This window comes from Cricetulus griseus, chromosome 3 (assembly GCF_003668045.3).
Source record: "Cricetulus griseus strain 17A/GY chromosome 3, alternate assembly CriGri-PICRH-1.0, whole genome shotgun sequence".
Taxonomy (NCBI): Eukaryota; Metazoa; Chordata; class Mammalia; order Rodentia; family Cricetidae; genus Cricetulus; species Cricetulus griseus.
The window spans coordinates 123,849,790-123,876,739 of NC_048596.1; the positions used below are offsets into that span (position 1 = coordinate 123,849,790).

The following is a 26,950-nucleotide window of genomic DNA, read 5'->3' on the forward strand; positions in this document are numbered from 1 at the left end:
TCTTGGGAATGCTGTTTAGATTTTAAATAACACGAGGTACAAGCCCTGGGATAACTGTCCTTGAGTATATCCAGGAAGGAAGGTTGGGGATATGTAAGGAATCCCTGCACCCTCCATACAGGAAGGTGGAGATATGCAGTCCTGCTTTCCCAGTATAGAAGGCCTTTGTTTGATCTGTCATTGCATATTTGGGGAGGGGTATTTGGAATGAGACCGGACAAGTGAGAGATTATGTAGTATAGGTTCTTAGATTATAATATCAGAAGAATACAATCTATACACAATCAAGGTTATTTGAAGAGTTTAGGATTCAAATCAAATACCATATGTCATCAGCAGCCACTGGGATAGACTTGGCTAAAAAGCCTTACTGTTGGAGTTTTGTGAAGTTCATTATAAACTATAGAATTGATACAGTTTAGTTACATGCTTGGTGAAATGTGAAGAGAGACGTTTGTAATCAATCCTTAACTATTGCTCCAAGCAAGTCACAGCTATAATTCTGTCATTTATTGACACCTTGACTTTTTTTTTTTTAATTTAAAATTTAAAATTTTATGTGTATGGATATTTTGCTTGCATGTATGTATACCACATGTGTGCCTGAAGACGCCAAAAGAAGGCACTGGATCCCTTGGAATAGGTGGTTGTGAGCTGCCATGAGGTTGCTGGGACTGGAACTCGGGTCCTTATGAACAGCCAGTGTTCATAACCTGTGGGTCACTTCTCCGGCCCTCGACATCTTAACTTCTTGGGACTTTTGTAACTTTCCCCTCAGAATATGAGTATAAATATAAAAATACTGAATGGGCAGGGGTGAACACACCTTTAATCCCAGCGCTTCAGAGGCAGAGCCAGGCAGATCTCTGAGTTTGAGCCTGGTCTACAAATTTAGTTCCAGGACAGAAACCCTGTCTCAAACAAACAAACAAACAAACAACAAAATACATACATACGTATATACATACATATATACATACATACCAGCTCAGACCATTGGGCAACCTCTTTTCTCCACACAGTAGTATATTGCAAACTACCTTACCACCGAAGAACAGGTGGTAAGGTCATTTGTAGTAGACACAGCAGATTCTGTTTGGCTCTGTGTAGTGGAAGCCATTTAAGTTTCATACTAAAATTATTTTCCAGTTTTTAATGTTAGAAACTATACTGTGGGTGCTGGTTCAGTGGTTAAGAGCTGGGTTAAGTTACCAGGTCTCATAACCATCTGTAACTTTGTAACCAACAGTTCTTGGGGGATCTGTTGTCCTCTGTAGGCCTCTGTGGGTATTGCACACATGGTGGTACACGTAAAGTCAGAAAGGCACATCCACATAATAAAAACAAAAATAAAGAGAAACTATACTGTGATAAATTCTGTTTCTTTTTGTTTGTTTGGTTTTTTGGTTTGTTTGTTTGCTTTGTTGTTTGTTTCTTTTCTTTTTGAGGAAGGCTTTCACTACATAACCCTGGCTGGCCTAGAAATTAGAGATCCTCCTGCCTCTTATTTCTCTGTGTCCAGATTAAAGGCATATGCCACCACTTTGCATATTTACTTTGTTTCATGTTTAGTTTAAGAGGCTTTCCCCCTAGATTAATGCGTTTTGTATCTCATGAACATATTATGAATACGCAGATAACCTTCCTGATCGGATCACTCTTTCCTGTTTCTCTCGTCGTAACTACTACTATAAAGTTGATGTGACATCATGTTACCTGTGCTTTAAAATTTTTATTTTTATCTACTTAGTTTTTCAAGACAGGGTTTCTCTGTGTAGCTTTGGTTGTCCTGGAACTCACTGTGTAGATCAGGCTGGCCTTGAACACACTAGTTTTTATTTTAAGAATATTTATTTTTGTTTTATGTTTATGTGTGTGTGCCTGAGTGTATATATGAGAACACAAGCAGGCAGGAGCCTACAGAGGTGTCAGATCCCTGGAACTGGAAATAGAGACATTTGTGAGCCTCCCTGTAAGTGCTGGGAACCAAACCAGGATCCTCTGTAAGAGCAAGCTTTCTAACTGCTGAACCATTTCTCCAGGTACCCCATTTATGTTTTTAAATATTTCCTAATTTTGGTCTTCATGCATATTCCTCTTGACTTGCAGCCTTTACAGTTATGCAGTTAATACAGATTCCCAGATCAAAAGGTAGCTGTTAGAAAGGCTGCTGCATGATATTCTGGGGAGTTCTGTATGGATTCTTAGTCCCTTCATGACATTTTTATAAATTATATTAATAAACTTGAAGCTGTAATTAAGTACCTTTAAAGCCAGAAATAGGAAGAATTATAATTCAGCTATTAATCTCATAGGTTTGTATAAATTGAGGTCATCATATTTACTTGCTCTAGCAATGCCCCATAGGTAAGAAGTCTTGGATTGTAGGACTGGAGAGATCCTTAGTAGTTAAGAGCTTGCTGCTCTTGCAGAAGACCCAAGTTCAGTTCTCAGCACCCACACAGTGGTTCCAATGTCCTGTAACTCCAGTTCTTGGGGATCTGGTATCCTTTTATAGCCTCTGCAGATTCATGCACAGGTGTGGTACACATAAAATCTCATTCATGCCCACACATATATTCATAGAAACACCACTACCACCACCACTACCAAATAAAATAAAGCAAAACAAAAAGAAGTCTATGTAGATTTCAAGATTATATAAATGACAAGGACTGTTTGTAACTCTTTTGAAAGGTTAAAGGTGGTGATGCGAAGTCTTCAAGTAAATCAAAGCGATCTCAGGGTCCCGTCCACATTACAGCAGGAAGTGAACCTATTCCCATTGGGGAGGATGAAGATGATGATCTGGACCAGGAAACCTTCAGCATTGTAAGTCTTAAAATAGAGGATGCTGATGCTGGGCACAGTGCTGTGCTCTGCCCTTCACAGGCACATCCACAGAGCTTCCGTTGGTGTAAACATTAATTGGTGTGTTGTTTTGGAAGTATTGTTTATTATGTTTGCATACTGTATTTTGAACCAGATTAGTAGGATGTCTTGTATTCCTGTTTTTATAAGTGTATGTAGGCCTGCATGAGTTTGTATGTACCACACCTGTACAGGAACTTGCAGGGTTTAGAGGGTTTCTCAGAGGCATTTGAGAATCAATGTGCTGTATGGAAAATCAAAATGTGCTGTATGGGAAACACAACATTTAGAGACCCCATCTCAAAGTGAATTTTCCTGTTCTTTCTGTTTATAGGGAAAATAGTATTAGTGACTAAGTTGAATAATAATAGGGCCGATAGATAACTCCCTGGATCATCTTGGAGCTCTTAGGATAGGGTATAGAGGAGAAACAGTGGATACTGTGGAGGTCTACTAAGAAGGGAATCTGGTCCAGTCTGAAAGGCCTAAGGAGTGATGTCTGAATTGGGTTCTGAAGGGAGACTAAAAGATAGTGGGGGAAGAGTGGGAATGAATATGCCAAGGTGTCAGGAGCATGCATTTGAGGACCTGATGGTGGCTCCTGTGGCTAGAGTGGGGGATTGAGACAGGCCAGCTGCTTCCATGCTGTGGAGCTAAGAGTTGGACCAGGAAATACAGTTGTTTCTTCATGGAAGGATGGGGAGATGCTGCTCTCCTTTATGTGTTCCACAGCTCTCTGTTCTCTTTCCAAACGTGCACAAGGCAGGGCTCACTTCAACAACCCTTTCAGGCTAAAGAAAAGGCTGGCTTCTTTGAAATATGAAAATAGTCTTGACCTGGGCTGACAAAGGAGAGAATATTGAACCAGTTCTGTGAGGTCTTTTTACCTTTCTCTGTATAATCTAAAACATACTTGTACGCGTTTTTTGTTTTCTTTGTAGTTAAGTCAGTTTTCTTAATTTATTTTACGTGAACATTGTGTTTTGTATGAAGTTCACTTAGGTACTAGAAAAATATTGATAAATGAGTGAATTGATTAAATGAATGAATTGAATTCTCATCATTTCCCTGTTCTTCCTTAATCTGTTGGCTTATGAACAAAATAATATCTGCTGCTTCTGTGGTACTGCTTTCCTTTTTTTGTGTTACTGGGTTTTTTTTTGTTTTTTGGATTTTTTAAATAATTTATTTTAACTTTATTTTGTGTGACGGTGTCAGATCCCAGGGTACTGGAGTTATAGAGAGTTGTGAACTGACATGTGGGTGTTGGGAATTAAACCTGGGTCCTCTGGGAGAGCAGCCAGTGCTCTTAACTGTTGAGCCTTCTCTCAGCCCCCGTGTTATTGGGTTTTGAATCAAGGTTCTTGCTCATATTTAGCCACATATGTGGCTAAGTATGGTGGCCCATGTTTGTAACCCCACCACTGGAGACAGAGGCAGGAAGATTACAAACTCAAGGCCAATTTGGGCTCCATAGCAAGTTCCAGACTAGCTGGAGCTACATGGTAATTTATGTCTTCTTTAGAAATTATTTATGCATTTTTTAAAATTTTTACAGTCATTTGTATTTTCCAGTTGGTAGTGTTTTTTTTTTTTTTTTTTGGTTTTTCGAGACAGGGTTTCTCTGTGGCTTTGGAGCCTATCCTGGAACTAGCTCTTGTAGACCAGGCTGGTCTCGAACTCACAGAGATCTGCCTGCCTCTGCCTCCTGAGTGCTGGGATTAAAGGCGTGTGCCACCAACGCCCAGCTGTTTTTTTCTTTTTAATTCCATTTTAAAAATTGAAGTTAAACACTGAAAAATACCCCTGAGTTTCAAGCTGAGGAAATTACCACACAGTGTAGTGGTTTTGATTTTTCATTATTAAAAACTTGATGATCATGGTTTTCAGGTGAAGCCTATAATACTGTCTTACATTTGATCTTCTTAGTGGCCACAGCCCTCTTGCAGATGAGGAAACAACATTCAGAGAGGCTAAGTCAGGTATCAGAGGTCCTCACATAATCCCAAATATGGTGACGGCACTTATACCTCAGAGTTTCTATGTATCTGCACTTGTCCCATTCCACTGGTGTTACCCACTCCTATATTGATGTGTAGCATGAGGGTGGGGTGTGTTTTTGTGAATCTTGAGTGTGTGGACATAATAACTGAACTCTTTCCTGCAATGGCTCATTTTCTCTATTGGTCTGTTCCAGTGCAAAGAGAGGATGAGGCCAGTGAAAAAGGCACTGAAACAATTGGACAAACCTGACAAAGGACTCAATGTGCAAGAACAACTGGAACACACCAGGAACTGCCTGCTTAAAATTGGAGACCGTATAGCCGAGTGCCTTAAAGCATATTCAGACCAGGAGCACATCAAATTGTGGAGGAGGTAATCCACTTTGGCCTTGAATCTCCCCAGTTTCATTTGACAGTGTGCGGGTGTGCTCAGTTTTTTAAATAGATTGCATAGTCACCTAATAAATCTTTTGCCAACAAAATTTATTTGTTGACAGTATATCTGTAGGCTTTAACTTCTTTTTCATGAAATAAGCCTTTTTGTTAAGACCAGCCATCTGAGCCGGGTAGTGGTGGCGCACGCCTTTGATCCCAGCACTCGGGAGGCAGAGGCAGACGGATCTCTGTGAGTTCGAGACCAGCCTGGTCTACAAGAGCTAGTTCCAGGACAGCCTCTAAGGCCACAGAGAAACCCTCTCTTAAAAAAAAAAAAAGACCAGCCTTCTGATGTGGGAAGATTCTGCTATTAATGTAATTTATAAGAGGAAGATAATAATAGTAATGGACTTTCTGGCATATTCTCAGAATATTGCTTTAAACCCATAAGACATAGAAACTAGAGTAATACTTTACTCATCTCAAGTTAGTATTTATATATTATTATATCTACTATAAGAAATTGGTTGGTTCCATACTTAGTTACTTTTTCTATTACTGTGATACAACACCATGACCACAAGCAACTTGAGGAGGAGTTTATTTCAGTTTATGACTCTCAGGTCACAGTTCATTGCTGAGGGAAGTCAAGGTAAGCACTAAAGCAGGGCAGGAACCTGGATACCTGAACTGAAGCAGAGACCATGGAGGGGTGCTGCTTACTGGCTTGTTCCTCATGGTTTGCTCAGCCTGCTTTCTTGTAGAATCCAGGATCACTGGCCCAGGAGTGGCACTTCCTACAGTGGGCTGGGCCTTCTCATATATTCATCATCTATTAAGATAATGTAGGGGGGCTGGAGAGATGGCTCAGCAATTAAGAGCACTGACTGCTCTTCCTGAGGACCCAGGTTCAATTCCCAGTACCCACATGGTAGTACACAACTGTCTGTCTGTAACTCCAGTGCCAGGGACCCCAACACCCTCACACAGAGATACATGCAGGCAAAACACCAATGCACATAAAATAAAAATAACTAAATCAATGATTTTTTAAAAATGTATGACCGGCTTGCCAACAGGCCAGTCTGGTGAGGACTTTTTCCTCAACTGATGTTCTTTTTTCCCAAGCTGAATTAAAAGCTAGCAGTACACATGAAGTGCAACAAAGATTGAAGCATATGAACTTGGGGCTCTCCATTTTCATCTTCTTTAATTAAAGAACTGTAGTAGTAATTTAGATTAAGACATTATGACTTATATATGCATTAATTTATAAATGGGTTAGTATCCCTTGGCAGAGATGCTTAGAATCAGAAATAATTTAGATTTTGAAATACTCATAAACATAAATAATGATATGTCTTGGGAGGAGGAATCAAATCTTACACAAAATTCACCTTTATTTCATATAAACTTAATGTATTCTTGTACAGTGCATGTATCTTTTTAATTTTTTTGTACAATGTATTTATTGCATCTGCATTTTGACTATGACCCATCATATGAGGGTAAGAGAGTAACTTACCTCTTGAGACAACAGTCTTGGAATTTCCAAAAGGGATACTCAACCTGTATTCCCTTTAGATACTTGGAAGAAACAATAACTCTCTAAAGCAACTGTAATAATAGTCAAGATGGTGGTGCGGTTTTCTAATTGAGCCACTCAGGATGTTGAGGCAGAAGGATCAAAGATGAAGACCTTCATGGGCTATAGCTCGAGATCAGGGTTGAACTGGCCAACCTTGTGAGACTCAGTCTTAAAGGAAAAAGGAAGCCAGGCAGTGGTGGTGCACACCTTTAAACCCAGTACTCGGGAGGCAGAGGCAGGTGGACCTCTGTGAGTTTGAGTCTAGCCTGGTCTACAAAGCAAGTTCCAGGTCAGCCAGGACTGTTACACAGAGAAACCCTGTCTCGAAAAATAAAAAAATGGGTGGGGGTGGCTGTTGATGAAGCTTTATGCTGGAATATGTGCCTAGCATGTAGAAATTCCTGGCTTTAGTTCACAGTCCTAGAAGGGATTTTGAAAAGCTTATGCTAAATTTATTTCCATAATCTGTATTTACTTTGAGTCCATGTACTTTATGGTTAATGCATCTTTGTAGTCTATTTTAGTAAATTGGTTTTGAGTGGAAAGTAGGTTTTCCGAAGACCTCAGTATCATGATACTAATGATAATGTGCCACACGTCCCTGAGTACAAGACACAGTCACCTCTGTCCTCTTAACACTGTTTGCATTTAAGTTTTCTTTTTACCAGATGGGATGATAACAACAGGTCATCTTGGGGTTCCTCCTGTGTACTTGGATCTGTTGATGTTTAATTATCCCACCACAAGTTCATTAAAAGTCTTTGGTTTTTAAAAGTTCAAAAATAGTACAAGTTATGAATTCCATAGAAACTATTTATCTAAGAGGCATGGAAGCAGTTTTAAAGTTGTGTAAAGTAAGTGCCCCTTACAGGCTGGTGAGATGGCTTATCAGTAAGAGTACTGCTCTTCTTCCAGACGACCCAAGTTCAATTCCTGAATCCACATAGTGGCTTACAACCATCAAGAACTCTAGACCCTCTTCTAACCTCCACAGACACCAGACATGCACATAGTACACAGAGATACATTCAGACTAAACACCCATAAACATAAAATAATAAATAGAAATTAAAAAACAGAAAAGCACATGCCTGCAGAAGGGTAGCCAGGGAGGCTGGCTACCTTGAACTGTGACAAGCTAACCAGAAATGCTAAATGAGCATGGTCAGGGCTTCAGTAGAGGCTTGAAAGTGGATAGCTAGGGCACTGGGTATGTTTAGGGCTCAGAAGACTGTTGTTCTTTATAAGAGGTCTTAGTAAGCTAAGTGGCTCTCTACCTGACACTATGTTTACTCGTCAGTGGCCTAGCATAGCACAGCCATAGTGAAAGTGCTCACTGGAAAGCTTGGATGAGAAGAGACTTTTTTCTGATTCACCTTTACTTCCAGGGTATCTCTGTATAAATATCCATCTATGTGCCATTCCTATGCTATACAGCAATGCCATGCTAGGATAATGAGTTACGGAGAGTTTGAAGGAAGAGACTACAGGCCTTAGTGGTGACAACTGGGAAGAAAGCATGGCAGTGACACAGGTTACCAGTTGATTGATGGTCCCAGTGTGGGAGATAGTGGTAAAGATGGAGTGTGTGGCAGAGTCCTGAGTGTGGGGAAGGTAAAGGAAAGCTTGTGGAACTACAGATGTAGATTCTGGTATAGAAGTTAGGAGTTCCCAAAACTGTTGACAACCCAAATCTTAAGACTCAATGTCGGGCTCTTGACAGAAGCACATAATGATATATTACTGAGCAAAGACTAACTCACTATGTAGCCGCAGATCTAAGGATGACCTGAAAACCTCCCATGTGCTGGGATTACAGCATGAGCTTCTACACTTGGCTTAGTGCAAGGATCTGTTGAACATTTCACAGTAAAATTCAGTAGCTTGCCATCCATAAAGTAAAATCACTTTTTAGCTGGGACAGTGGTGCAGCCTTTAATCCCAGCACTGAAGAGGCAGAGGAAGACCAGCCTGGTCTACAGAGTGAGTTCCAGGACAGCCAGGGCTAAACAGAGAAACCCTATCTTAAACAAAACAACAAAATCACTTTTTAAATTGTATAATTTACTAGTACAATTTTTCTTTTAGGAACCTATGGATTTTTGTTTCCAAGTTTACAGAATTTGATGCACGAAAACTACATAAGTTATATAAGATGGCTCATAAGAAAAGATCTCAAGAGGAGGAGGTAAAATACAAATCCAGTCCTAATTTATACAAATGTTTTAAAGTAATTGCACATGAAATTCCCTTCTTTTTTTGTTTTTCACTGGGCTTGAAGTGATAAATATGTGGGGTTGTTGATGGTGGATAGGCCACTGACACTTTGGCTAGGTTTTACATGGTCTCAGTACAGACCAAACAGGGTGACAGAAACCACCGCAGGTCACAGAATTTGTCACCCGTGATCCAAACATAATTTCAAATAAAGTGATTATTCATTGTAGTAGCCATATATAGTTCCTAACATTCTCCATGGGTAGCTAGACAATGCGACTGTTTATTAGGTAAAATAGTCAATGCATTAGAGCCAAATAGAGTCTTAAAGTCCTGACAAGAATTTGTTACCCTGTGATCTCGTGACCTGGGTCACTTATTTTCTAGACCCCTTTCTTCTTACAGACTTTTTTTTTTTTTTTTTGTGGCTTGTAATGTGGCTAGTCATAAGTCCAGGATCATGGCATGTACTTGGTATCCATCCAGTTTCCTACATAGAAGAATCCAGATTGCTCACTCAAAGGAATAGACATTTGTAGTGCCCAGCAGTTGTTGCCTTTTCTTATGAGTAGGGAGATGGGTGTAAAGGTGACTTGGCTTCTGCTGTAGAGTCAATTCTGGTGCAGACAAACCCTCCTACAGATCTGCTACTTAGCCACATGGTCCATATCCAAATCAGCCATGGAGGAGCAATATTAAAAATTGTTCCACTTTTACTAGTGTGTCAGGCCCATGAATGCAGAGACTGTTTCTTATTTACTGTCTTTCCTGAGTATCTATAGTTGTGCCAGGACCAGCATGGGCACTTAGAAGAATTTGTAATGTGAACTTAATGCATTATTGACCTGGGAATTATATCCTCAAATTAGTTCATAATTTAATTTTACACTGAAGAATATAATGTAGTAGTAATAGGAATAATACAGTAATTATATTAGTGAAATTCTAAACATAATAAAAATTTACATATATATTTGTGTGTGTGTAGAGGGAGGGAGGGAGGGAGAGAGAGAGAGAGAGAGAGAGAGAGAGAGAGAGAGAGAGAGAGAGAGAACAAGATCACTGGAGTTTAAGAGTGAGCACTTAACCCATGATGCCCATGAACAACCTGCAGGAATCTGTGCTTTCCTCTCCTTCCATAATGTGTATCTCAGGGATCACACTCAGGCTTAGTGATGAGTGCCTTTACCCTTTGAGCCATCTCACTGGCTTCTAATCATTATAAAAATTCATCAAAGAATAATTAGGAAAGATTCCAGAGAAGAATAAAATAGTTGGGAAAGGCCCTGAGATAGAAGGGAAAATTGGGTTGAGAATCTAAAGTTGGGCACATAGTGGTGGAGGACTACATAGAAGCTCATGAAGTTGAGTGACAATCATATCAATATCCAACTATGGGGAGTATGTTATCTTAGTCTTGCTATAGGATAGTTATCTTGGTTAGGGTTACCAGTGCTGTGATAAAACACCATGAACAAAACAAAGTTGGGGAAGAAAGGGATTATTTGGCCTATGCTTCATCATTATTGTTCATCATCAAAGGAGGTTGGGACTCAAAACAGGGCAGGAAACAGGCAGGAGGGGATACAGAGACCATGGAGGAGTGCTGCTTATTGGCTTGCTCCTCCTGGTTTGCTCAGCTTGCTTTCTCATAGAACCCAGGACTGTCAGCTCAAGGACCCACTGTAGGCTGGGGCCTCCTGGCATTGAGGCTTGCCTACAGCCCTATCTTATGGAAGCTTTTCTCTATTAGGCTCCTCCTCGCAGATGACTAACCAGCACAGTAGTTCTTCAAAATTGGTCAGAAGAGTAGCACATATGCTTCTACGTCTAAGTGTTTAGTGTTAGTATTCAGGCATCTGTACTGACCTGCCCTCAGGATACACCCTTAGCTGCAGCCACTAAGAGCACTACCTGTGCACATTCACTATGTTCCCTTTTAAAAGGTTCCTGCCTACCTTCCATCTTTCTCTTTCTCTCTCTGCTTCTCTGCCTCTCTCTCCTTCTTTCCCTTTCCCTGTCTGCCTCTTTCTTCTTTTCTGTTACTCCTCTTCCCCTCTTCCCTCCCTCCTTTTCCCATTCACTTTCCCCCAATAAAAAGCCCCTCCACCCAAGCTCTGTTGCATGGTGTCTTTCTCTCTCACACCACTTTTTTAGATTACAACATTTAGTTTAAGGGAATAATCAAAGGTTAAAGCATGCTTATAATGGGAATGACTGCAGTGCAACAGTAATGGGAAGATTATGGTCATGTATTCTTAAATAGTAATCAAGCTGGATGTTGGTGGGGTGGCACATGCCTTTAGTCCCAGCACTAGGGAGGCAGAAGCAGGTGGATCTTTGTGAGTTTGAGGTCAGCCTGGTTTACAGAGTGAGTTCCAGGACAGGTTCCAAAGCAATACAGAGAAACCCTGTCTTGAAAAACCAAAAAAAATAAAAAATAAAAAGAGTAGTCGTCAAGTAGTCAAGCATTAAATGAAATGTGGTAGTATTAAAAATCATGCAGGGGAAGGTATTTTCAGTGTGCTAAATGAAGAAAGAACAGAACCAAATAATATCTGTTTTCTTTATGGACAAAAGACTTAGATATGGACCAAATTATTTATTAGTCATTTCCCTCATGGTTAGATTTTAAATCACTTTATACTTGTAAAAAGTTTTATTTTGAGACTTTTACTTGGATGAAGGAGTGATATAGCTGCAGGATCAGGTGTCTGTATAGCTTGAGGACTTTGGTATAGTAACTTCCCATTTGACAGGTGGTAGTTCTTTAGTTAGCTTTGGAAACTTAGCAGCCATGGTTTTGTGTGTATCCACAAGAGTCCTCAGAGTGCCAGCTGCCTGGCCACTTATCCGGGGATAGGCTGTGTACACCTGGAAATTAAGAGTATATTTCAGGGTGGGGGAGGGGTGCTCATTAGTGGAGGTTGGTTTTCTGCAGTAACCTAGTAGGTCAGAATCCACAGCTGGCTGACCCCCTATTAGGCTGTTGGAGCTGTGGAGCCTAGTGGAGTTCACAAGCAGTTTTGGTAAGAAGGTATTAGGTAGCAGCTCAAAAGTATAGAGGAACAAGATGGACCTGTTTAGGGAGATGAACGTTATTCTGCTCTCAGGAATTAAGCCTGGGGTCCTAAGCTCTTTGATTTCCTTTTACTCTGCCAGGAACAAAAGAAGAAAGATGATACGCTTGGTGGTAAGAAACCATTTCGACCAGAGGCCTCGGGCTCAAGCCGGGATTCTCTGATATCTCAGTCCCATACCTCACACAACCTTCATCCTCAGAAGCCTCATTTGCCTGCCTCCCATGGTCCACAGATGCATGGACATCCAAGAGATAACTACAGTCACCCCAACAAGAGACACTTTAGTAATGCAGGTAGGCCACTAGATAGCTGTTGAAGAGGTGTTAAAACACCCTAGTCATTTCACTTTCAAAGGACTTTGTACTTTCCTCAAGACCTTGTTGTCTGGACTTGGGTTTTGTTTTTGTTTTTTTAGATTTATTTATTATATATACAGTATTTTGCCTACATGTATGCCTGAAGGCTAGAAGAGGGTACCGGATCTCATTATAGATGGTTATGAGCCACCATGTAGTTGCTGGGAATTGAACTCAGGACCTCTAGAAGGGCAGCCTGTGCTCTTAACTGCTGAGCCATGACTCCCATCCTGTACTTACTTGGTTTTTAGAAGACAGGAAATAAAGATCTAGAAGATTAAGGGCCAGCTCTAAGTTAAGGGGACTACAGGAACTATAAAAGGTAATGGGCAGACTTAGAGAACAACTTGCATTCTATGTGTAAGAATGGTTACTAATTAAGAAAATGCCCTAGAGGCTTGCCTAGGTGTCTAAAGTGGGCATTTAAAACTACTAACATTGAGTTGGTGACAAAAAGATGACGAAATAGAAAAAACAAGCCCTGGACAGTCAACAGTGAAGAAGCAGCCTGTATTAATGAGAGAATGTTCAGAAACTGTACATCTGATAAATAGAAGGGACTGATAAATAGGAAAAGGGTCTAAATAGACATTTCTCAAAAGATAGTGATGAACTCTGAGACGCCCCAAATTAAGTTATAGGCCAGACAGGAGAGGGCTTTGGGTAGAGGAAGATGATTTTATCTCCAGACAGGGAGGGGCCGAGATAAAGGAAGATGATTTTAACTCAGCTTCAAGCTAGAATCTTGTGATCCGTAGTCAGACTCGTTTGCCATTGCACCACTGGCCCACCTTCAGAGCTTAAAATAAATCAAGAGAGGAGTGCACCCATTCTTTGCTGAGTGTTGAAGATTACTCATAGAGCCACACTGCATTTTGCTTTTGGAACCAACTGGATAGGATATAGCAGAAACTTCCTTTATGGACTAATGTATCCAAGATGTTGCCATCTGTATCACCCTGAATCTTTTTCAGTAAACAATGAAGCTTTGTTTTTTTAAAAAAAAAATATATGATCTAACGTTTTCACTATAATAGACCCTAGCCTTAGGTTCAGTAGACATTTTCTCAGCTGCTATAGAGTCATGCTGCTGGTGGCTCCGGGACTTTAACCTGTGGCCTGTCCTTTGACCTTTAGATAGGCATCTGAACCTCAATAAACCCTTTATTTCAGAGACCAGTTAGTCCCAAGTTTAATAAAGGTGTACAAATGGCCAATAGGTATATAGAAAAGCACTCAGCATTATGGGTCACAGTGTGACATCACTTTATACCTGTTAGTTGTTTTCAAAGCAACACAGTGTTGGCAAGGATATGGAGAAAAGCCGCCTTTGCCAGTGTTCTTAGATTAATATAGCCATTATATAAAACACAAGTAGGGATTCCTTAAAGCATTAAATATAGAACTCTCATATGACCCACAAACTGAGTGTATGCATCTCATGCTGAAGAGGTATTGGAACTTGAAGGTTTATTAATGCCAAATACTTATAAGAGCTAGCACATGGAATCAACCTAAGTGTCCATTAATAGGGAGTGGAAAAAGAAAACATGGCACATGTACACAAAAGAATATTAATTTCTTATTAGAAGTGAACCTGTCACTTGTGGCAGTATGGATAAGTTAAGAGTTGTCAGATGGTGCAGAAAGACAAATACTACATGATTTCTTCTGTGTGTAGAACCTAACAAAGTTGCACTTAGAGAATCAGAGGGGATCAGTGGTTATAATCAGAGGGAAGCTGGGAATAAGAGGCGGAGGAAATTCTCGTTAAGGGATACCATAGTTAGGAGAAAGATGTTGGAGAGATAAACTGTATAAAATGGTGACTCTAGTTAATAGCAAGATATTAATTAGCATAATATAGTTAATAGAACAAAACCATCGGGAGGTTTTAAATGTTCTTTAAACACAAAAAACATGTAAACTCAGTTAGCCATTGCATAGTTAACATGTATTTTAAGACAACCACAAAATAAGTATATATAATTTTTGTTAATTTAAAAAACTTGAAATTTAAATTTTTGAAGCAAACCTTAATAAAGAAAAAGGAAAGTAGATTGAGTTAAATTCTGGAGATTTGGAGATTTGTTTAGGAAAAAAGAGAAATGTCCAGGCAAGGCATACTCCCTTTAATCCCAGCACTTGGGAGACAGGAACATCTCTGTGAGTTCAAGGCCAGCCTGGTTTACAAAGTGTGTTCTAGGTCAGCCAGAAATACACAAGAGAGAGACTCCCCCTCTTTCAAAAAAAAAAAAAAAAAAAAAAAAAGAAAAAGAAAGAAAGAAAGAAAGAAAAATATGGAAATAAAACTCAAGGTGAGTGTGTCTGTAGCCCTAGAACTAGAGAGGCTAAAGCAGGAGAGTTCAGAGTTCAAGGTCAGCCTGCAGTGTGTATACTATTTCCTCAAGCTGGGTGGTGAGTTCAAGGCCAGCCTGGTCTACAGAGCAAGTTACAGGACAGCCAGGGCTATACAGAGAAACCCTGTCTTGAACCCCCATCTCCCAAAAACTGAAAACCCAAAACAGATTTCCTCAAAACTTCAATACAGCTATGTGTTGTTTTTTAAAAAAGATATAGATTAAGGATTGGGGGATTCATAAAGAAAAGTAAAATTGTCCATATGTTAAAATGACCATGACCACCCCTGCCATTCAGGAAGTGTTAAGGCAGAGAGTTACCAAAAGTTTTCACTTGTTCTGATCAGCAGTAATTAAAGGGATAAATGCACACTAGTTAGTAAGGATAGGAATTGATCTAGTCCTTTTTAGAAAATAATTTGAGATGAATAAATGTATAGTCCCTGCGACCACAGTTCTCTCTTGTATGGATGTCTGTTCTGTAGAATGAGGACACATAGCCATGTGAGGGTGCTGTTTAAATATTACATGGGCAAAAGGCTAGAAGAACTTGAATGTCCACTAATTAGCAGAATGGTAAAATGAGTATTAGGATATCTGTACTCAATACCATCCACCAGTATAAAAAATTGGCTAGACCAGCCATTATTCATTTGCTGGTAATATCAGCGCTTGGGAAGCAGAGGCAGGAGCACTGGCTGCTCTTCCAGAGGACCTGGTTCAATTCCCAGCACCCAGATGGTGACTCACAGCCATCTGCAATTCCAGTCCTAGAGAATCTAATTCCTTCTTCTGGCCTCTATATGCACTGTATGCATGTGGTGCACAGATATCCATCCTGGCAAAAACTCTCACAGATGTAAAAGAGAAATAAATAAAATTGAAAAAAAAAAAAAAGGGAAGTCCACAAGGGAAATAATAAGAACCAAACAATAATCATGTTGTATTTTTACAATAATCATATTGTATTAAAAATCTATGTTTGCTGGGCAGTGGTGGCACATGTCTGTAATCCCAGCACTCCGGAGGCAGAGGCAGGCGGATCTCTGTGAGTTCAAGGCCAGCCTGCTCTACAAGAGCTAGTTCCAGGACATCCTCCAAAGCCACAGAGAAGCCCTATCTCAAAAAACAAACAAAATCCATGTTTATATTTCTAAATTTACTGAGGTGAAATTCCTACAACATAAAGGTAAGCAGTTGTAGGTGAATCATCCAGTGGTGTTTGTACATTTAAAGTTCTGCCTCCTTCCTCAATTTCTCTATTACCACAGATAGAACTTCTATACCTATTCCCCGTCTTCTCTCTTTCTAGCTATCTGTATTTTACCCCCTGTAAATTAACTTATTCTGAATACTTCATGTCAGTGGAATATACAGTATGCTACTTCTTGTGACCGACTTAGCGAAATGATTTCAAAGTTCATCTTAGTTCTAGTGTAAATCAATACTTAATTCCTTTTTATGGAAGGGGAGTATTCCACTTAATGGATATACCATGCTTTTTCATTCATCAATGAACATTAGTTTCTCCTTTTTATTGTTAGGAATAGTATTAATATAAACATTTATATCTGTCTAAAAAGAGGGCTCTAAACCTAATACAAAACTATATTCAATGAGAACAAGTGTCAAGTATTGTTCAAGAGAAAGAAAAGGTAAAAAACCTACACAAAATTAGAACTAGAACCAACAAGAACACCATTAAGCAAGAAACACACACTAAATGTCCAGGCTATAGGTAATTGGCAAACAATAGAGATTATTCCAACAGCTGTCCTATCCTGAGGAGTCTAAGCTTTGTACCTAAAATGCCTTAGCTAAGCTATGAGAAGATAGTAGCGGAGACTGTCTAGTCTTCAACCCTGTCAAAGACCTGAGAAGGAAAATAATATTACCTGAGTAAATAGGAAGTGCAAGTGGGCGACTTCCAAAAGGTACAAGAAATGACAGAAACAGTTGGCTACCTAGACAGTCACCCAAGGTCTCACAGTAATGTTGGGGCAACCAACTTTGGCTAAGACCTAGAATATATGGTCTGACAGACCATTTTCAGAAGCAGGAAGATTCAAAAGACTTTCCTACCCTATCTTTGCAAGGTTTAGCAGTCCCTTTAGCTTGTATCTTGCTTGTCCAGTTTGGACAGCATGCCTACTGTCAATGGTTGGGGCAAGGATATTTCTTTGTCCAGTAGGCCAGACTTGCCAAGAAGAAAACAAACTCCAAATGGAGTGTCTCTGGTGTGCCAAAATGTAATGGATGATTGTAATAGAGTCCACAAGAGCCTAGAATAAAGAGAAGTCAGGTATTTATTGGGGAGTCACTTGCTAATGACAAGGTAGAGAAATGCCGGGTCTTCCTCTCAGAGGTCATGGAAGCTGCGATCTGATCTACTACCACTTCCTCAGAGAGAGAACACGATTCTGCCCTCCTTATCCGTTCACATGTAGCATCTGAGACCATACCTTAATAAGCTGGTACCCCAAAGGCTATTGGCTGAATGCGTTCCTGTAACATATATCCATATATTTGCTGGAAGACCTATTTGTAATTATTTTAGCTAGTTGCATGGGGATGGGGTTGCTGGTTATATTGTAACTGTCTTGACTTTCTAAGGGACCAAGGACTGCCTCCCTTATACATACTTAAGTACTTGTATGATTTCATATAAGCCTGGACATTAGTAACTTTTCTTATATTATTGGGAATAGAGGGGACACTGTTTGAATTTAGTGGTTATTCATTCTATTGCTTAAAATAAGCAAAGATTATTTTTAGAGACAGAAGAATAAAAGGAAAAATATGGAACAAGAATTAACGCATATACAAAGTATAGAAGCATAGTATAAGATTTATCTTACAGATTCAATTTTCCTACAGTAATCAAGATGAAGTATATTTCTTTCTAAACTTTTATTCTAGAATTCCGTTTGTACATACACACATAACACACAGTGGATTTCATGTTTGAGACTACATAACAAGGTATTATCTCAAAAAGTGCTCTTACTTCTGTAAATTTTTATACACTAAAATTATGTCTGGGCACACGCCTTTAATCCCAGCACTTGGGAGGCAGAGGCAGGCGGATCTCTGTGAGTTCAAGGCCAGCCTGGTCTCCAGAGCAAGTGAAAAAAAAAATTATGTCTGGGGCTGGAGAGATAGCTCAGGGGTTAAAAGCTCTGGTTGTTCTTCCAGAGGACTGGGGTTCAGTTCAACAGATTGTGCGTGCTTTAGACTTTTGTAAAAACTTTAAGATTTTTTAAAAAAGAAAATTTATTTTCGTTTCTCTTACATCATTCTCTGTTACTTCAATGTGGCAATGCACACCTTTAATCCCAGCACTTGTGAGGCAGAGTAAGGCAGACCTCTGTGAGTTCAAGGCCAGCCTGGTTTCTACACGGTTCTAGGCTAGCCAAAGCTATATAATAAGACCTAACTAAAAAAGTATTAAATTAATTACTGTTACTTGGGGATTTATTTATTTTTTATTTTATGTGTATGAATGTTTTGTTTGCATGTATACCTGTGCACCATGTGCATGCCTGATGTCCACAGAGGTTAGAGCCCCTAGAATTGGAGTTATAGATGGTTGTAAGCTTCCATGTGGGTGTTGGGAACTGAACTGGGTCCTCTGTAAGAGCAGCCAGTGCTCTTAACCTCTGAACCATCTCTCCTGTCCCAGTTATAGTTATTTAAAACCAATTGTTCATTAACTTCCTCAATGTCAAAACCATTTCTTTGTGTTATTTCCCATTATATGCTTTTTTTTTCTTTTGATTTTTAGTCTCATGTTCTTTGGTTATTTTTCCCCTAGTAGGTGGCATGTTGCCTTAAAACTTGTTGAAGCTTTAGCTGGTGTTCCTAGACGAGGAGGTGGTGCCCTGGCTTACCTGTCCTGGGTTCAGCCCTTCTTTCAAGTACTCCTTGTGTTCTAAGGAAGAAAGGTCTTTAGTTAGAGAGGTTTTTCAGAAGCTGGACACAACTTGTATCAAGGTTGAAGCTCCTTTAGCTGTGTAGGTGATGGCATCCCTGTGAAACAGCAGTATCACTTTCCAAATTCCCTTTGGAGTTCTTGAGTGCATCTCATTTCAGGGGTCTTCTGCATATGGAGGCAAGTAAGAATGAAACATGGAAGCCGTAGTTTGGAAGATCTTAGAAGGGACAGAGGTGATAGATTTTCTCTGGTGGCAGCAGAGAAAACGTTAGGACTCATTCATTATTCGTGTTAGCAATAGCAATAAAGCTGAGGAGGCAATGATTATCTCTTCTAACGTGTCAGTCTTAAGTAAATTCTGCCATGTGCTGTAGTTATGAAGCAATTCTCTTCTTGCAGATCGAGGAGACTGGCAGAGGGAAAGAAAGTTCAACTATGGCGGTGGTAACAATGCCCCCTGGGGCAGTGACCGACACCATCAGTATGAGCAGCACTGGTACAAGGATCACCATTATGGTGACCGGAGACATATGGACGCCCACCGTTCTGGAAGCTACCGACCTAATAACATGTCCAGAAAGAGACAGTATGAGCAGTACAGCAGCGACCGAGACCACCGGGGACACAGAGACTATTATGACAGGTGTGTAGACAGAGTGAAAGGCCAGGTCCTGACCTGACCAGACCTGCTTATGGGAGAAAGGATGGTGATGCTTATACAGGTTTGTCGGTCTACTGCATACTGAACATCTTGCATGTATCAGTTATAAATCCCATATCTCTGCTATCAGGATAGCTTCGGTATGCTGGAATGTGTATGAGTATTTAGCCTTCATGTGCCTATGTATACCATATGTGGGCCTGGTATTTGGGAGTTCAAAGATGGTGTTGATCTCTGGACCTGGGATATAGAAGATTGTGAGCTGCCATGTGGGTGCTGAGAGCTGAATCCAGTTTCTCTACAAGGGCAGCAAGTGCTCTTCACACCAGAGCCATTTTCCTAGCCCAACACCCCTTAAAAAAGTACGACTTTGTTCTTGGAGAATTTTATATATGCATATAATATGTAATTTTGGTCATTTCACCCCACTACTCTCTCTCATCCCTCTCTGCATGTTGCTGCGATCCTTCTCCCATCAGGCCTCCCTTCTACCCTGATGTCTTCTGTTGTGATCCAGTGAGCTTTCTTGTAGTTGCTGCATGAATGGGGTTGTGTGTTATTTATAGCATGGACAACTTACGAGTGGCTGCATCACTAGAGAGAATGACAACTGCTCTCCCAAAAACCTTTTTGTGTCTTTATTTTTAAATTAGCATAAAATGTGGTCGATATGATCATGACATTTCTGAACAGTGTTTTTGTGGTTCTCCTTACCCGTCTCCCTCCCATCCTCCCCCCTTATCCCTGTTCTCCCCCGTAACTCCCTCCCAGATGCTTTTCCTTTCCCATGTCCCATGTGTCCTTTTGAGCCCGTACTTGCTTATCACCTAAGATATCCTCTTTTGGTTTCCTTTCTAGATTTGTAGATTTTTCCTGTGCTTAAACCTGTTTACATATACACATGTATACATTATAGGCTAGTATCCATGTGTGAGGGAGAACATTTGGTTCTTATCTTTGAGTTTGAGTTACATTGTGTAGTATCATACTTTCCAGATCCATCCATGTTCCTGCAGATTTCAGAGAGGCACTGTTAGGCGGATCTCTGAGACTTACTAGCCAGCCAGACAAGCCTAATCAGTGAGAGATCTTGTCTCAAAAAAACAAGGTCATGGCAGTGAGATGTTTTAACTGGTAAAGATGCTTACAGCCAACCCTGATGACCTGAGTTCAGTTTGCACACATATGGAAGCATGTATGTGCACATATATGTGCACTCAGGCACACAAAATTAATAGATGAATAAGTTAATGTAATGGTATTTCTTGAAAAGGTGAGTGGTGCCTGAGGCTTGCCTCTGTCCTCCATATTGATGTGCATACACACCTGAACATGTGTGCATACATACATATACATGTGAATACACACACAATGTAGAGTCAATGGTAGTAGTTCCTAATGTGACCCTCACCCTTATTAGGCAGCAGGGATTCTGAGGTGGGTACCAACCCATGGTCCTTGCTTACCTGGATCCAGTAATTGAAGTCAGAGCCTTTTGAAGTTGTACCTTCTCTTTGGCCATACAGTGCCATTAGTAGGGTGATAAGCCAGTTTCACATTGTGAATTGGCAAGTGTGGGAAGAACACTATGTTTTGCCAGACTTTAATTCAGAATCTGGCTATTGGTTGAACTTCCTAGCAACTGTGGTCTTCCCCAGGCTGATGTTATCCTTTATGTTTAGACTGTACTGTGAGTTTAAACTGGGGCAAAGTTTCATACATCATCTCAGTGTCCTGCTATTGCTTTGGAAGATGCACAAAGATGAGTAACAGTGGCCTGCACTAGCCACCTCTGATGAAGGAGCCTCCACACTCCCTGCCATCCTCTCTTCTGGCTCCTTGTATCGGGCTGCATTTTGTCCCTTTCCTTCTGTTTTACTGAGGCTGCTCTATGAAAGGTGTTCATTTTAAAGGGTATTTTTGCCAAGTATAAAGTTTTAGATTGCTGGTTTCAGTACTTTCAGCTACTCCTCCATTGTCAGCTTGTGTGGTTCTGACAAAAAGAAAGGCCTTTGTTCTCCTTTTTCCTCTTTATAGACTGTTATCATTTCAGTCCCTGATTATGTTGTATGTCATATGTATTATATGCTATGTATTATATCTGCCTGCCTGCTTGCTCTCCCTGCCTCCATACCTTTCTGGTACAGAGATTAAACCCAGGGCTTTGAATGTACTACTAAGCAAATGCTGTGGCACTTAGCTGCCTCCCAGCCTTGGCAGATATTTCTTTGTGTTTCTTGTATTTGGGAATTATTCAGCTTCTTGGATATGTAGGGTGATTGACCCATAAATTTGGAAGATTTTCAATATTTTTCAAGTATTGTCATCTTCTATTGTTGCCCCTCCTTTGGAAATTCAAATTGTACTTACTATTATCATGGTGTACTGGATAGACTCAGAATTGTTTCAGATCCTTACTGCTAACTATTTCATTTGAATCAGTTTCAGTTGATTAGTTTATCTCATTATGTATCCTATTCTTGTGGTACTATTCCTTCTCTATGGTAGTCCCCTTCATGCCATAATTTGGAGGTTAGGTCTTTAATGGAAACTCAAACTCTGCCATGTTCTGCTCATATTTTCTTTGACAGCTTTCTCATAGACTTTTACCGAGTAACCAGTTCCTCTATCTTCTATCCTGGCATGTTTTTGATGTGATCCTTTCTGTTGTGGTTTTCCACTGAGGAATTTAATTGGCTTGTTGAGTTTTCATTTCCAGTATCATTTCAGTTTGAATTTCCTTCAATTCAAACTCCGTTTTCATATTTTGGATTGGCTTTCTCATCCATTCATCGTTGTCTTTGAGTTGTTTGCCTGTAGTGAAATCATTCTTTTAAATTTTTTGTCTTCTAGGTCGTTTTCATTAGGAATCATTACTATAGATTTGTGGTTTCTGGAGACATGTTGCTTATTTATTTTTGTATGTTTTGGGTTTTTGTTGTTATGGCTGTGTTGGGGGTCTGTCTATCTGTAGTTTTGGTTGAGTTTTTCTTTTTTGTTCAAGTCACCTTTCTTTTAGTAGAGGAATTTACATTGCTCAGGATTCATAGCAGCATTGAGAGTGAAGCATCCCATCTTTGTCTTGTATTTGATGCTGCAGCCTCCATTTCAGGCCTTTTGCTTGTCTGCTACAGCCTGGTACCTTCAGTCTTGGTCAGGAACTTGGAACAAGTATCCCCTGGCAGAGTGGACTATTCCTGGCTCTAAAGGCCAGATAGGACAACTGGAGGGTCCCAGTCAGACAGCTGGTAGGACTCTGGGTCTCTGGGCCATGTGGGATATGAGTGTCCCTGGTGGGGAGTGGCTTGGGAGCTGGTGAGTTTGGAGAGAAAGGTGGCCAGGAGGAGTTGGCAGTCCTTTGCAAGCAGCTGCCAGGCTTAGGCAACTTGTATGGTGGGGGTCTAGTTGTGTAGGTAAGGCTGACTTATGTGTGGTGGCTACAGAGTCCCTGGTGGGTGAGTCAGTGTATATAATAATTTTAGACAACCTTAATGCTGACTATCTAGGTTAATTCTGGGTTTTGGTACTATTAATAATTTACAAGTAGTTTCTGTGTATTTTTCTCTCCTTAGTATGGTGAAGAAATATGAAAACGTTAGATGTATTTTCCTGAAGGGAGAGTGATTTCACAAAGCTGTCAGTGATTATCCATGTGTGTCCACATGTTACTGCAGCTCTGAAGAGTGCACATCATGTCATAGGATGCCTTTTGCCAATGTGTGTGAAACAACTGGCCGTTTCCAGGTCTCGTGTGTGTGTGTGTGTGTGTGTGTGTGTGTGTGTGTGTGTGTGTGTGTGTGTGTGTGGGTTTACTGGTGATATAAACATTTGTCTCTGGTCCATGAAATGCCAGCAGAAGATGGAGAGGTGTTAAGAGTTTGGGTTTGCTCTTTCAGCTGATCGATGCATCTCTCTTTCAGGCACCATCATGACTCTAAGCGAAGGAGATCAGATGATTTTAGGCCCCAGAATTACCACCAGCAGGATTTCCGACGAATGTCTGACCACCGACCCACGATGGGTTATCACGGCCAGGGACCCTCAGACCATTACCGCTCTTTCCACACAGACAAGTTGGGGGAATATAAACAGCCCCTGCCCTCATTGCACACTGCAGTCTCAGACCCTCGCTCACCCCCTTCCCAGAAATCTCCCCATGATTCCAAGTCACCCTTAGATCACAGATCTCCTTTGGAGAGATCACTAGAACAGAAAAACAACCCAGATTATAACTGGAATGTTCGGAAAACATAAAGGACAACTCCGAAACGGGAGAGATCACATGAGTCATCAAGCACTTGGACGTTTTGGTCTGGTCCAGCAGTGGCCAGTGGTCAGGCTGGTGAGCAGAGGTTTTAGATACGCGGCTGCTGAATCTACTAACTGGCAGCTGAAGGAGCACTTCAAGGAGTTGGAAGCCTTCGTCTGCTGCTTTGGTTTGGTCTCCACTCCTGCACTTTGGCACCCCATCCCATCCTAGCCCATTGTGGCTTCCCACCTCCGTGGGTGCTAGGAGGAAGAGGTGACTTTATGTACCAGCTTCATTGGGCTGCTTCCCCTGTGAAGGAATCGGGGATGTTGAGAGGCAATGAATGTTGAATTCAGCATGAGTGACCAGGGCAAGGACCTGCTGGACAGTGTGTGATTGGTTCACTATGATATGAGGGATGCTGCTGATGGGATGTGGGAGGTCACAGGGTGGGTTTCACACTGCTAGACTTGAAAGGGGAACGGGTAAACCCCTCAGATGTGTTCTTGGGAGAATTGATACACTTGGTCTCATTATGTGACATGGGGTGGGGATGAAGACACAGGAAATAACTTCTACCATGGCCTCCTCCCTGCCAACACTAATTTTTCCCATACTATCTTTGTACATTTCAAAGGTTTGATCTTCTGGTGGAGTCCGTTTTCCCTCTTTGTCAGGGGAAGTTGGATCCCTCTGGCTGATTTTAGAATACTGTGACTTTGGCGTCATCGATGCCAGCATGGGAGTTTGGTGTCATTGATGCCAGCGTGGGTCTTACTTGTTTGGGGAATGGGTTGTGTTGGTGTAGGGGTAGAGATGGGGGGGTTGGGGTGGTGTAAGCAGGAAATAGGAATCCCTGGTGGGTTTCTGATTCCTGTGTTGAGAAGGGAAGTCACAGGTCCTGGAGATGGAAATGGAGGTGGCCTGCTAATGAGATGCCTGCTGGTGAGCCCAGTTGCAGATTGGGGTGGGAGGTGGATTCCTAATGTGGGCATTGGTAGTGCCAGCCAGCAGGGAGCTTTCAGTATTGCAATGCGTCAGTGAATGTAGTTGCATCTTAGTTCCTTTACACAGCGGGAAGAGGCAGGCTATACAGACCCAAACATCTGGACAGTTGAGGTGTAGTCAGGTGACAATAGCTACCTGAGGTGGTTACGTTTCCATTGCCAGTTGGGGTTCAGTAGAATCTGACCTTGTTTCTTTAAGATCTATAGAGTATAAAACTAAGTTAATTTTTCCCCAAATCCCAAGCATCCATGACTGGGGTAGCTGAACTGTAAGATGGCAGGAGGCCTGATAGAGTCAGATTAGATCGGGTTGTGGGGGTTGATGGGTTTGCATCATTGAATGGCTTTTCTCAGTATATGGATAACTGGGTCAGGCCTTTGGTTTTACTCACTTTCAGTATAGCTTGCCAGTATTGTTAGGCTATCCAAAGCCTTTCTAGATGGAGACAGGAAAACTGACTTGAACATATGGTATGGTGTGCCTCTATAAGAGTTCAGACTCGTTCTGAGTTGATGAAAAGTCTTGTTTTGGATATACACAGAATTTGGCTCTCTGAATCTCCCTTGGGGATGGTGTGGGCAGTACCAATAATGACTTTCCCATGACAAGTTTGAGTTGTGTCCTTGAGTGCATCATTGGGTCATGGCATGGCTGTGATGGGCCATTGCTTCTGCTACTTAGAGCCATGGACCTGGCTGTGCTGAGTCAGCCCATGTGGTTAGTACTCAGTAGACCACCACCTTCTTGACTTCTCACGGCACTTGAGTCCTTCACCCTGACCATGTGCATGCATGACTTGCAGTAGAGCCCACTGACTACACTCGAGTCCCCTGACTGTAGTCTCCTGCCTGGTGGCCTGCCATGACTCCTCAGTTGAAGGCTGAAAGTCAGGTCTACTTTGGCCATACAGTGAAAAGTAAACTATATAGACGGAGCTTCTTGCTGATAACATGGACACTAATCTGTTTGGCCTGCTGAGCAATTTTGGTGCTGGGGGTGCAACAAGAACAGGAGGTGCCCCTGTGGAAGGTGGAGGCCTTGCCTTTCCATACTTACCTAGGTCTGTCTTTCTTTCAACTGGTTAATAGAAGTTACAAGTTATTCTCAAAGACATCTCATCATGAGGAAAAAGGAACTTCCTTTTGTTCACATTCAGGATTAAAGTGCCATAAAATGTAGCAAAAGGCAATATTGGCCAGATCAGTGTTACATTGATTCTAAGAGTACAGTGTCTCCCATCAAACATGTGATTTAGGTGTTGAAGTGTATTTGAAGAGAGGGTTGGGAGAAAGGAGGCATTCCTCTTGCTTTAAACCAGTATGTGCATCATACGCTTACAACAGGAATTTGCACAGGAATTTGGGAGAAGCTGCCAGTGGAGTTTGGAGTTGTGTTTGAACCTAGCTTTGGGCAGCTCATTGTTGAAGAAATGGCAGGGCTTGAGGAAAGAGTGAGTGTTGCCAAGGCCTGAAGTACTGTGATGCACTGTGACCCTAGAAAAGGAAGGTGAACTCTCTGCTGATCACTGTGTCCTCATTGGCCAGCCTGCAGGAGCCCAATCTCATGGTCTTTCCTTGGACTCTGTGTAGTCATTCCTTAAGCCCCGCAAAGGGAACACAAACATTTCTCACTGTGCTGCTGGTGTTCTGACCTGGTGTGGCTGCAGCTGCATCAGGCTTTGCAGAGTCAAGTGTTCACACACAGCAACACTGAAATCCTATAGACCAAAACCCACTTGTCAGCAGGAACCGTGTCTGGGCCCAGCACCTGTGGTCTTCTAGCTCACCTTTGACCAGCTGTGTTGGGTGAAGAGAGCCATGCCAAGGGTCCAGGCTGCTTTAGTCCATCTGTGCCCTACCCATTTGGGGACAGGTGGTTTTTCTTGTAAACTTGTGGACTTTTGAAACCTGTTGACTAAACAGTAATTAATTTATATTTGTGAAAAATGCCACTGTCCTAGTGATTTCTGATGTAAATAATGTTGTTTATATAGTATGTATTAAATTTTCCTACATTGTAAAACTGCTGCACTTTTGATTCTTGTATATTAAAAAGCGTTACTAAGGATTTTTAGAATTGGGCTAACCAGTTGCATTACATTCCGGTGTGAGGCAAATGCCTTGAAGATACTTCCTCTCTCTCCTTCCCTTGCTGGCAGCACAGCCATGTGTCCAAGCCTGTTTACGGCTTCCTCGTTGAAGCTTTTTTTTTTTTTTTTTAAGTTGCAGTTTTATTTTGAGTTACA

General features: G+C 41.2%; 1 protein-coding gene across 5 annotated transcripts in view; it reads left to right on the plus strand.

Moving 5' to 3' along the window:
• The window catches only part of Chd2 (chromodomain helicase DNA binding protein 2), a 141,226-nt gene extending 114,499 nt beyond the window's left edge, over nt 1–26,727 (plus strand). For 4 of the 5 annotated variants that reach the window (XM_027408143.2, XM_035442454.1, XM_035442453.1 and 1 more), the window contains 6 exons: nt 2,698–2,832; nt 5,069–5,247; nt 8,926–9,025; nt 12,217–12,430; nt 19,187–19,430; nt 23,369–23,702. In XM_027408143.2, coding sequence (XP_027263944.1) covers nt 2,698–2,832; nt 5,069–5,247; nt 8,926–9,025; nt 12,217–12,430; nt 19,187–19,430; nt 23,369–23,702 — 1,206 coding nt within the window. Of the gene's footprint in view, nt 1–2,697; nt 2,833–5,068; nt 5,248–8,925; nt 9,026–12,216; nt 12,431–19,186; nt 19,431–23,368 lie in introns of all 5 variants that reach the window. The other variant, XM_027408142.2, reaches the window with a different exon arrangement.
• The last annotated feature ends 223 nt before the right edge of the window (nt 26,728–26,950 follow it).